The 12,443-nt window shown below is 44.5% G+C and overlaps 1 protein-coding gene across 2 annotated transcripts; it reads right to left on the bottom strand.

Moving 5' to 3' along the window:
• Positions 1-4: 4 nt before the first annotated feature.
• FOXJ2 (forkhead box J2) lies at positions 5-10,021 on the bottom strand. Of its 2 annotated transcripts, none has more exons than XM_009866572.1 (10): positions 9,683-10,021; positions 9,086-9,160; positions 6,366-6,434; positions 5,857-5,997; positions 5,210-5,408; positions 2,997-3,320; positions 2,497-2,598; positions 1,844-2,044; positions 991-1,089; positions 5-173 (listed from the first exon to the last, which is right to left on the bottom strand). In XM_009866572.1, the coding sequence occupies exons 1-10, from the start codon at positions 10,013-10,015 to the stop codon at positions 85-87; spliced, it is 1,632 nt and encodes a 543-aa protein (XP_009864874.1). In that variant the 5' UTR covers positions 10,016-10,021; the 3' UTR covers positions 5-84. The 2 variants fall into 2 exon arrangements, with proteins under 2 accessions (XP_009864874.1, XP_009864875.1); XM_009866573.1 differs by having other exon boundaries at positions 5,210-5,405; positions 9,683-10,015.
• Positions 10,022-12,443: the final 2,422 nt, after the last annotated feature.

The following is a 12,443-nucleotide window of genomic DNA, read 5'->3' as shown; positions in this document are numbered from 1 at the left end:
AGGGTGGTGCTGGCACCATTTACCCCATGTCCCCCTCCCCTCCCGCGTCCTTCACAAAGGACGGGCTATCAAGTCTGTAACTCGCTAGGTGATCAAGTCCCAGTCGAAATCATCGGGGATTTCCTCATTGGCGCCTGGAGGAGGCCCTGGAGGCCGAGGGACCAGATGGTGAGCTGAGCCAAAAACAAGAAGGAGAGAAAGGAAAGAAAACAGTCAGAATGAAAAACATCACGCTTTTTCACAGTGGGCCCTTGGGAAAAGAATCATAAAATCATTAAGGTTGGAAAAGACCTCTAGGATCATCAAGTCCAACCATCAACTCAACACCGTCATGACCCCTAAATCATGTCCTGAAGTGCCACGTCTACACGTTTTCTGAACACCTCCAGGGATGGTGACTCCACCGCGTCTCTGGGCAGCCTGTTCCACTGTTTCACCACTTTTCCAGTAAAGAAATTTTTTCCTAATATCCAGTCTAAACCTTCCCCGGCACAACCTGAGGCATAAGGCATTTGGGTCTTCTCCCTACCAAGAGTCTAACAAGCAAGAACACTACTGGCACAAGTTTCTCCATCAGACAGCACTTAACAATACCTGTAGGTGGCCTGCTATGAAATTCTCCACAGCAGCTTCAGGAGAGATTAAGTTCCAGCCTCTAACTTTCCTTTCTCTAACTTTCCTTAGAGCTGACAGCTGATAGAGCAAAAAGGACTTCATAAGCTTCTAATGTAAAGCTGCCCTCAAGTAACCAAGAGTGAGGCTGAGTTAGAAGACTATTTATGTGAAATGAAAGAAATCAGGCCACTGAAATCTTAAACCTTGTCGTAACTATGGCAGGACCCTAAATGGAGGGTCCCCTGCAGTCCAGGCCGCCTCTCTACCCTCAGTGCTCCATTTCATGAGTAAGTGCTTTGGGAGAAATGCACAAAGGGCTTGGGAACCAGTTCTTTAATGCTTATTGGTATAATATGCATTAATGTCACTCCTTACCTGGGCGATTATATCCCGGAGAGTCCTGGGTAGAAATCTGATACATAGGAGATGGCCCGGAGAAGAGATGGGGAGGCTGGGGCTGACCATAGGAGTTCACTGTGAAAGGAAAGGAATAAAACAAAACAAAACAAAACAAAAACCTGTTAACATTCTGGTCAGCTGTCTTGGTTCTGACTGGGTGGCAGCTCAGCCATGGAGCAACTCACTCAGACCCACGGGATACTGAGGAGATGTTCAGCTGTTGGGTCCTAACTGCAAGCTATAGCTTGGCCAGGGATCTTGTTCTTGGAACCAGCAGGAGTTTCTCTATTATTGTAAAAGAAGAAAATTTTCATCCAGAAATGCCACAGGCTGGTTCAATATCATCCATTTAGTTCAGTACTAGATGACACACACCATCACAGTTCTATCAAGACCATGATATCCTCTGTGCTGTCTTCAGAGTGCATCCTCCTACTCCTTGTCCAGTCACTACTTCTCCAACATGGGTGCAAGTGCTTTCTTCTTTACAGCTCCTGCTATCTGGAAGAGCAAGCTCTCTACCTTGCCATTCCTTTCTGTTTGTCACCTACAAAACACACTACCCCTTCCTCCTTTTACGGGTTTACGTTTTAAGTATATTTCTGCCTGGAGAGGTTGCATGCATCACATAATAATGGTCTGTCTGTGCCACAGACATAGGACATCCTAATTCTTTAAAGCCAGAAGAAACTGAGTTGCTATGATCAGCTCTGACAGCCTAGGATCAAGTTGGTCAGGGCTACATTGCCTGGCAAGGCTGCACACGGTTTAGGATATTCACGGAATCAGGCCTTTGTTTACATGTCATTTTAGTCTCCCTCCTAATTACCTTGGTTCATGGATTGCTCCTGTTTGCCACTGTTAAGGGCACAAGAATCAGAGATTCGAGGGGGCTGCTGTGGGCCAACCAGATGAGGGAGCTGACCAGTCTGGGTAAGGAAGTGATTAAGGGAGTCACAGAGGTTGGCAATATGGTGTTGATCCAGCGTCCAGTTCTTCCGCTCAGCCTGGCGCAGACTCTCCATCAGCTCTGCAGGGGACAAAGGACAATGTCAAAGATGGCACTCACACCGTGGTCTTCCCTGTTTCTGTCTTCTACCCCTAAATCCTACCTTCTCCCCACAAACCCAACTTCATCACTTCGAATCTGTGACCAAACTCCTGGAGAGCTCCATATGTAGGATCTGTCTCACTGACTCAGGTAAGGAAGAGTAGGAGGGAAAAATCTCAGTTAGCTTTCTGACATACTTTTATGAATTAATTCCCCCTGCTCCAAATTCCCGCTGTGTTCCAGTGCTTCAGGGTCTTTAACAGAACCCATAAAGGAGGACACCTCATTTGAAAAGAGAGATCTGAGTCACTGAGAAGCCCATGGACTTGACATGGTTACACTGAAAAAAGATCCGGGCACAGCACTCGCTTATTCTAGACTACAGCCCTAGTCACTGAGTCACTGGTCCTAGTCACTAGGCTAACACTTACCTGAGAATTGGGAGTGCTCAATGCTAGACCAGTTCAGCCGGTTTACCATCTTGAAACTTTCCTTCAGGGAATCAATATTGGAGCACCAATCAGGGGGAAATGCTGGAATAAATGGGGACAAGATTATCCCAGTACAGACCATCCTTTCCCTCCACCCCTTAAGGCCCCTCTTCACCAAGGAGCCTGATGCTGCAGTAGTTAGAAATCCTTTCTCCCTTGGAAGACGAGGGATGGTGCCTCCTTCTTCATTCAGGCCCTGACTTTATCCTGCTTGACTGCATCATTATCTAAAGAGAAACCCAAACCCAGTGTGGATGGATCCTCCTCTCCTCCAGCAGGGAAGCAATTTTGCTCTCAGATTTCAATCATATCTGGCGTTCACCCTTTTTTCATATGCAGTGCAGGCACTGCTAAGAGAAAGCTGGCTTGTGGAATTTCTGTCTGGGGGCTCCTCACTGCTTCCCATTCCCCAGCTGTTCTTTCCGTCACCCCTGACTCACCAAAGCCAGCACTGTTGATTGAAGCCTGTGACTGCTGCTGCTGGTGCTGATGTGGCTGCTGCTGTGGGTGGGAGTGTGGGTGGTGCTGCTGATGCTGGTGGTAGCCTCCATGCTGCATTGGGGGTGGGTGCATGGACATCACTGGTGGAGGGCCATAACCTTCACCACCCTGCTGCTTTCCCCCTTGGGATGGGCACCCCTCTGGGGTTGGAGTGTGGAGTGGGGGAGCAGCACCCACTGAGGAAGGGCCTTGCTGCTGCTGCTGCTGGTACATGTAGTAGTTGTGATTGGAGGGCTGCATGTCACCAAGGAGAGAAGAGAAACCTGCCAAGTAAAAGAGGAGAGAGCTTTAAGAGCTGCCTGGATCAGATCTCTGCTTAAATTATCCATCTCTAATTTCACACTGCTCATACTGCTATTTATGAAGCTTTTGGAGTTCCCTCTACAGGCTGCTTACAACTATCACCTGTACAGTTATGCCCTCAGCTGTGTTCCAGATTCTGTTCAAAACAAAAGGCTCTACAATAAAGCCCCAGTAGGATTTAAAATTCTAGTACAGAGTTAGGCACTGACATTTCCCCCTGGATTTTTCCTATTATTCCTATTTTACCAAAGTAATCCATGCTCTCCTGAAAGGTCATGCACATGTTTTTTACCTAGAAATCACCATTAATCGAACTTAAATCAACAAAACATTTAGAAAACAGATAACTTCATAAATCTGACTTGCTGTTACCAAAAACTTCCTTAAGTTCCCATCTCACAAGCAGCCTGGCTGGGAACCTGAACAGTTTTTCTCGCACAGATCATTAGAGGTCACACGTTATACTGCTTTCGTACACAGAGCACATTGCACGCATCAGGGCTCCTTTATTACTTTTTATTTCTCCTGACTCACTGGGTGTGCCATTTCTGTGCTTCTGTACTTCAGGCATCCCCTACACGCAAGGGCATCAGGTATTCTCGATTCTTCCCCACATCAGGTGCTCAGTGTATCCCTTATGTCTGCTTCCCTGGTTCATTCTACCCTTATGTTGGGGATCCTCCGGGAAAAAAAATCACAGTGAAGGGCACTACATACCACTAACTGGAGCTACCATTTCTTACTTTGCGTGCCCTTACTTGAGCATCCACAAGCAAACTTGTTTTTCACTAGATCCCAAATCAATCCTACTACTGTGATGGGGCAAAAGGATGAATACTGCCATCCCAATGCAACGGTTGCTCACAAAGTTTCCTCAAAAGCACCAGGTTTCCCTAGACTACCTTATAGGTGAAGATTTGGGGAGAAAAAAAAACAGGCTGCTGCTAAGCTTTTACAAGCAGAGGCACACAATAAGTCAAGGTTCTTCTCTGCATTTTTGTAGCTTGCTCATTCTACAACACCTCACACAACAGGTTCCTACTAGGAGTCTCAAGTGCCAGCATAATGAAAGCAGTAAAAGTAATAAATTTTTATTTCACTGGAGCTAGACGTTCAGGAGGCTTCTCCTAAAGTAGCAAATTGCCTGCACTAGAAGATGTTTCACAGCATAGGTGAGAGGCTCATGTAGTAATATATTCCATTTAACACCAGACTAATATTTAGAAGTGTTTAAAGGCAGGAACAACAGCTGTACATTTTTCTGAAGTGTTTTCCGTGGACATCTCGTCTCATTCCTGCAGCCGTTCTGCCCTCTGGTGGTTGCTTCCTCACCCCCAGAAATGCAAGCCATGACCGGCATTGCAGGCTCGCTCTCCGCACTCTCAAGCCACAAAGCTCAACTCTCCAAGGCCTTGTACAATCCCAGTTTTAACAGATCAGAGCAATGACGACTTTCCACTCTCCTTTTGGATTACCTCCACATGCAATAATCCCCTTCCTCTTATGGTTTCTATCCTGACAGATTCTGAATACTTCTCTGACATGCTTTTCTTCAGGACTTCATTTCTCTAAGCTTCTGCCATTTTAGTATTTGCTTTTGTATCAACACAAGGTATTTTTAAATCATTATCCTCTTTATTCTGAGAGAACTAGGGGGAGCAATAGATAAAGGACATGTAGATTTCTTATCTGCTCCTGCCAGAACTAATTACAGCATGCCAAAGAAGGAAAGTCTGTTTGCACAGACTCCTAAACAAGGAAAGATCTGAGAGATACCAAGGATAGATCAGTGGACAAGACTGTGTGGGCAGATACCTGCCCACCCCACATGACGCATATAGTTACTCACCGTGCTGAGAAGAAGATGATTTCTCCAGCATGGATTTGTAGAGATTTCGGAAGGACCAGCTAAGATCCTGGAAGTTGATCTCAGAGTAGGAGAACTTGAAGTCATGGTTGGCACTGTACAGCGGGGCTGGCACATCAGCGCCTTCACGGCCCTGCCCCCCTGCTACAGTAGAGGCAACATCCACAGGCCCTGCACCCTGCTGAGGAAGGTAGAAGCAAGGCCTTTAGCTTTGGCTAAGGCCTAGGCTTTGTAACTTGAGAGAGGGATCTAGAGACTACACAGAGGTAGAACACGCACTGATGTCCCTAATCACTTAGCTCATCTCTCAAAAAATCTTCCCAAATGCCATTTTCCTTGAGGAAAATCAACCACCACCCTCCCATAGCAGCTCACCGGCTCAGCTTTTTCTTCAGCTACCTAATACCATTCTGCCTTTATCCTTATCCCCATGTTCAGATTCACTTCCTCCTTACTTTCTGTCTCTGCAGTTTCAGCTTCTTCCCTTCTTTTTATTCGTGCCTCTCTGTCACTATTTTCACAATTCCTTCTCTTCTAACCACTTTGTTTTTCTGTTCGTGCACTCCTCCTCCTCTCCTCCTCCCCCCCTGTCCAGCCCCAAGGCTTCTAGACTTTTCCCTGCTGCTCACCTGACTGTAGTTGGCAATGGGGGTGGTGCTCTGGAGCGACAGCTGAGGGGTGGCCTCAGGTGGCAAAGAGGCTTCTGTACTGACTGGAACAGCCCCTCGGGGGCTTTTACTGGCCTCTTGCTCTGGGGAGTCTTGTGGTATCTGTGGATGGGGAAGAAAGAGAAAAGGAAAGGAGCAAAAATCAAAAACAGATGGAGAAGTGAAACTGCAGACGGGAAGCCTGTTCCTCCACTGTAGAAGTCATGGCTTAGAAAAGAGAAGGACTGAGCCTTAGTCACGGAAGAGTCAGGATAAAGGACTTTAAACAAGATCAATTTTGCTACTGAACAGCAGCAACAACAGCCAATCAGCAGGAGACGCATGCTAGTTCGTTCAGGCCTAGCCTTTCTCTCCCCATCTGTACACCCTGCCCCCAAAACGGTACCATGGTCTGGTGCTGGAAGGACTCCTTGGAACAAGAAGGGAATTCTCCCTCCTGCTCCATGCTGTCTGGAAAGAACAACACTTACATCATCATCTGGAGGATGCCGCCTCTTGCGAGATATATCTGGACACGTATCTATTGTCCAATAAGAGCCCTGGAAAGAAGACCCATTCGTGAATGCATGATTAAATCAGAGAGCTTCCTGAAGCATGGGGTTACTCAAAGAATGCAATTAAACCAATTAGACATTAACACCACAGGGACCACCCGCCAGAACATCAGGCAACCGAGACTTGGGTAATGGAAAAAAATTCCTCTTATGCACTGAGTTGTATTGAACAATGAGGTACGATGCTACTGGTAGAAGGCAGAAAGCTCTACATTTCCATCACACTGAGACAGGACACCCAGAAGAGCAAAGGATGTTTTGATCTAAGCTAGACCAGCTCTTGTGGGCCTGCACACTCCCTTCAGTACCTTCCTCATAACATGACTGAAGAGAAGCAACTCGGTGTTCAGATTGGGCAGAGACAGCTAGGAGGATCACTCTTTTTCCATGCTTGTGAAATTTGACTTTGAACTATGTGCCCATTTGGGGGTGTTCCCAGTGCAAGACAGACACTGATGTGCTAGAATACATCCAAAGAGGAACCACCATGACGGTTAGCAACTAAAACACATGATGTACAAGCAGTTCACACAGAGATCTGTTCAGCCTGGACAAGACAAGTCTAAGGGCGTCTAACCACTGTCTTCAACTCTGTAAAGAGATTATAAAGAAGACAGACTCAAGCTCTTCTCAAAAATGCACAGAGCACAAGAATAAGAGGCAACAAACACAAGTTACAGCAAGAGAAATTACAGTCAGATAGAAATAACAATTTCTTCACAATGATGCTGGTGCAGCACTGGAACAAGTGTTCATTTCTTGTATCCCATCCTTGGAGATATTCAAAACTCAACGAAGACCTCTATGACCCAACCTAATTGTCCTTGTCTAGGAGGGGAGTGGGGGTGTGCATTGACTTCCAAAGATCCCTTTTAACATCAAATAGTCTATAATTATGTCTGTTGTTTTTTGAATAAGTATAGAGAGAAATCGAGTGTGATTTAACTCATGTAATCTCTAGCTGAAGTCTGAATAATCAGTGACAAGCACAGGACAGGTTTTCATTATAATCCCAGCCCAACACACCAATGAATATCTACAAACACATACACTGAAGTCACTTAAGATTTCCTGGAATAAGCAATATAATCAATGGTATTTTTGCGCAGTGAACTTCAAAGATACGGGAAGTGTGGCTGACACACTAGAAGGCTGTGCTGCCATTCAGTGAGACCCAGACAGGCTGGAGAGCTGGGTGTAGAGAAATTTTATGAAATACAATACGGGCAAGTGTAGAGTCTTGCACTTGGGAAAGAACAACCCCAAGTACCATTTGGAGTACCAAGTGACCTGTTGGAGAGCAGCGCAGGGGAGAGGGACCTGCGGGTCCTGGTGGACAGCAGGATGCCCATGAGCCAGCAGTGTGCTCTCGTGGCCAAGAAGGCCAATGGCATCCTGGGGTGTATTAGAAGGGGAGTAGTTAGTAGGTCAAGAGAGGTCCTCCTGCCCCTCTGCTCTGCCCTGGTGAGGCCACGTCTGGAATATTGTGTCCAGTTCTGGACCAGGCTCTTCTCAGTGATGTCCAATAACAGGACAAGGGGCAACAGTTGCAAGCTGAGGCATAGGAGGTTCCACGACAAAAGTATAAGGAAAAACTTTTTCACTGGGAGGGTGACAGAGCCCTGGCACAGACTGCCCAGGGAGGTTGTGGAGTCTCCTTCCTTGGAGACTTTCAAAACCTGCCTGGAAGCGTTCCTGCGTGATCTACTCTAGGTTATCCTGCTCTGGCAGGGAGATTGGACTAGATGATCTGTTGAGATCCTTTCCAACCTTTAACATTCTGTGATTCTGTGATACTACTTCCATTTATATATCCCAGCTGAATACCACTTAGTCCTTCAAATATAACCTGAAAAAAAAAGGCCTGAGCAAGTGGCCCTTTCTGGTAACTTTAGGATAGGGGCAAGGAGACAATCTTTCTGTCTAAATACATGGCTTCCTGTCCCCACCATCTCCTTCTGCTTGTTTGTTTGGGGCTTTTTTTGTTGTTTTTTTAACAGTATTAGTATCTGCATGCCAAGATGGCAAGTCCTGTTTTTGCTAGCAATTCCCCTTTCCAATCTATATATATTAAGAGAGCTTTATTAGCCCTTACTTAGCCAACAAATTCCTAAATTCCTGAGTTTTACTTGGATTCTACAGATTTGAACTATCTGATGGTGAAATTTTTTGCCCAATACCAAATGTTTTGCAGTCTGAATAAGAAGCGGTTCTGCTCTCACTTCCATGAAACCCATGGTGTCACCTCATAGTCCTGCTATTCACCAATAGCCACTACGGTCTTTGATAATAGAACAGGTTGGACTAGACCCACATTTTACACGTAAAGATCAAGAAGAAAAAGAAATAAAACTAACAAAGTACACTCAACACCTGTTTTTCCTTCTTCCAGTATTTTTAAAGTCAACCAAAGATCACGGACAAAAAAAAAATAACTGCTAAAGCCACTACGGCCCCTTTACAGGTTCCCTTTAAGTGAATGCTTCTGTAGCCAAAGCACTGCAGTAAATCTTACTACTGCTTCCATTTTCGCCTACACTTTAGGTTTCAAATTCCAACCATGAGTTAGAAAGGGCAACCCCAGCTTATTCCCTGCAGTTTAAAATTGCTGGCCCAGGAGCATGCAGATTTCTTACCTTCCCAGGATCATCTCTCGGTCGAGGCACCTTCCGAAAACATTTATTCAGAGAGAGGTTATGACGAATAGAGTTCTGGTGAGAGAGTAAGAGATACAGGTAAGTGCTACCACAAAAACATACAGCCTTCTGAATATGCCCGGGAACAGGGAGAGAAAACAGAGAAAGACTGTGCATACTAAAAAGCCAAAGCTCACTACATCTACCTGCAATGGAGAAGAACAGAAGCTGTGGAAAGGAGAGGGATGGATTAGTATGAGTAACAAGGGGCTGAACCATCTACACCTCTACAAAAGTGCACGGAACATAGTATTAGTGTGATGCAAAGGTGTGTAGTGATGTTGGGGGGGTGCTGTTTTTTTTTTCTTGGTTTTTGGTAGTGTGGTAGCAGATTTTCTGCATGCTCCTTCCTAAGGAGCCACCATATATATACAACAAAATTCTCAGACAAAATGGGACTTCTCACTCTGCATTTTCTCCAGTTGGTCAATTCAGTTTCACATCTGTCGTTTGTTTAGTGGGGATATTTTGCACCAAATTAAGAAAATAAGACCTGTAATGAGGCAAAAAGGGTACTTAAGCAATGCAAGTCCTCACCTTCCAACCAATACCAGCATTTTTGTAGTAGGGAAAGTTGTCACAGATCCAACGATAGATCTCGCTAAGAGTCATCTTCTTGGCAGGTGATGAGTTGATGGCGTATGTGATCAAAGTGGCATAGCTGTAACGTGGCTTCCCATCTTGGTGCACTGCAGCCTCATCCTTACTCAGGGTGGCATTGGGATCTGTCGGTGAGCCTGGAGGACACTTTCGGGCAGCTCCTGGAGGTCCTGCTTGTGACGAACCCCCTAATTTTTCAATAGTAGCCCTTAAAGTAAGCTGTGGGAGCCAGTCTATGGAAGTGAGGCTGCTTTCCAGGTCAGAGGCCATGATGCTGGAAGCGGTATCTGTGAGAAGAAAGGAGCAGAAAGGGAAGTCCTGAGATATAAACAGTGCAAAGTCTATGAACAGAAACATCCATTTGCATTCCTTCCTCTACTTCTCCCCCTATCACAAATACCTATGTGAAAATCATCCTACTTCATATACCTTATACACAGCTAGAGAGAATCATCCCAAAAGGCCTATGATTGTGTCTCTGGGAGGACTGTCCTTGCTGATAGCAGCTGGGACATTGCCGAAGGTAACACTGCTAGGATGGTCTTACCCAAAGCATCCAAAGTGTTCCCAGATAAAGAACTAAGATCTACTCAAAGGAAACAGAGCCTTTTCAGCAGCTGTATCACATTCAGTCCTTTACTACATAAGGAATATAACCTTGGGACCCTTCATCAAGATTACCCAGCATCCGGTAGGTTTACTGTGTCAGGTAAGAGGAAAATCATAGCTAAAAGGGAATACTCTTTCATGCCACATACAAACCGCAATTTAATTAGATCATCTGGAAAAGTCAGGACTGTGATTATCTTCATTTGGGCAGAAATTCATTTCTCTCTGAGGCCTAGCCTCTTTTTTGCATCAAGTGACATTATAATGAATCCTATTCCTTAGAGCTAGGATTACATATCTCATTTTTAAACACCAAGATCATGCATAATACTATATATAGATAATTATATCTACCATGTTGAGGTGGAATAGACTATATTAAGCTCATAATAGTTAAAGCTTTGCCTACCATAACCCATTTTTCCTAAATATACACACAATTTTATTGAATTAAATCTTTCTTAATTCACAATATAATAGGCAAGTATTTTCCCCAAATCTGACATATAAGAAAAAGTTAACTTGTCCAAACTCAGACAACAAGTTTGCCACAGGGTGGAAACAGACACAGGATCTTTCCTCTCGTACATATGTATTTCCCCTCATAAAAATAATCACATCTGCCCAAAATGGCTAGCACTTGCACCCAAGGTTTTCTACTTAACAATTACTTTTGTAGTGTGAACTTGTATGAATTTGTACCTTTAGCACACAAACTTGTATGCTGTCTTTTGTAGTAGTCAAGGCAGCAGAAAGATCATCATTCTTACTCATGATTGGCTGCATCACCTTACTAAGAGCGATCTCTTGAAGTCTGGACTGAGGTAGCTAAGTTTCCATGGCCACAATCTGTACTGTTCTGCACTGATTCTTTGCATAAAGAGAAAAACCACATCTTGAAGGGCTGCAAGTTCTGCATCTTTCATTCTTCAAATTAGTCTTTTTAGAGGATTAACCAATACTATCTTTGAGCATGCCAGCGCATACAGAATGTAAATGCACAAACACGCATGCACATACTTACACACACGCTCATGTAACAGATTAAACACATGCATACATGTAAGAGAGCACAGACCGACACAAACACACTCTGCTTAGGAAAGAGTCATCAGCAGACACCTCCCACCAAGTGCATCACTCTGATGAGTGGATCAGATGAGACAGGGAGACACCCATCTGCATGAATACCAATTAGACACTCACTCTAAAAATAGGTATTTGACAATAACACAGTGTGGATGCACAGATCCAGGCACCCAGCATTTTGACACAGAAGCTCCCCATTCTTCCCCCACAACCACAGGTATTATACCTTGCACTTCTGCACTGAAGGGCTCTCAGAGCACAAAAGCATTTGAGAGCCTACACTCCAACATGTCTGTATGCACTAAACCTTCCATTTGCATGCTGGTGCTCATCACACCTCTTAAGGCTCAAACGCCTACACAATACCCCAACAAAATCCATCGCTCAACCACCACAAGCAGTGGCTCCAAAGCCCTGGGCTCATAACACACCTCCTAATCACACAGCTAACATTGGCACTTAGATGCAGGCACAGACTGAAAAGTAAAATTGCAGTTCTACAGTATCTGTAGTGAGTGGAAACATCTTTCCGTCTGTGAAGGAAAGGAAAAGTCTTTCTAACTGCTACTAACTTATCTATCTACTCATCTGCCACGCTATCACATATGATAGCGATGACTACTTGCTACCCAGCCAGCTACACGACCAGAGCTGCAAAAGGCCTTCCCTTTTCGGCTGAATTGATCTAATCTGAAACATCTTAAACTTTAAAAAAAAAAAAAAAAAAAAAAAAAGGCAGCACTATACCTTCCTGAATTATACAAGAGGAAAGCAACAATGTTTTTTTATCCATTGGGGACCGACACAGTGTTGAGGTATCCATGTAACTGGAAGTTTCTATGTTTGCATAGTAACTTTACAGGTATAGCCATCACTAAAAGTTGTATTCAACTTCAGAGAAAACAAACATGAACTAAATATCAGTTGAATGCTTCATTTTGGAAATGTGTCTCATATAAATTTTAATTTCCACAGTGCAATCAGAGAACAAATTACTGCT

This window comes from Apaloderma vittatum, unplaced genomic scaffold (genome assembly GCF_000703405.1).
Source record: "Apaloderma vittatum isolate BGI_N311 unplaced genomic scaffold, ASM70340v1 scaffold7083, whole genome shotgun sequence".
Classification (NCBI taxonomy): Eukaryota; Metazoa; Chordata; class Aves; order Trogoniformes; family Trogonidae; genus Apaloderma; species Apaloderma vittatum.
The sequence above is the reverse complement of the archived record's forward strand: the minus strand, read 5'-3'. Positions and strand labels throughout refer to the sequence as shown.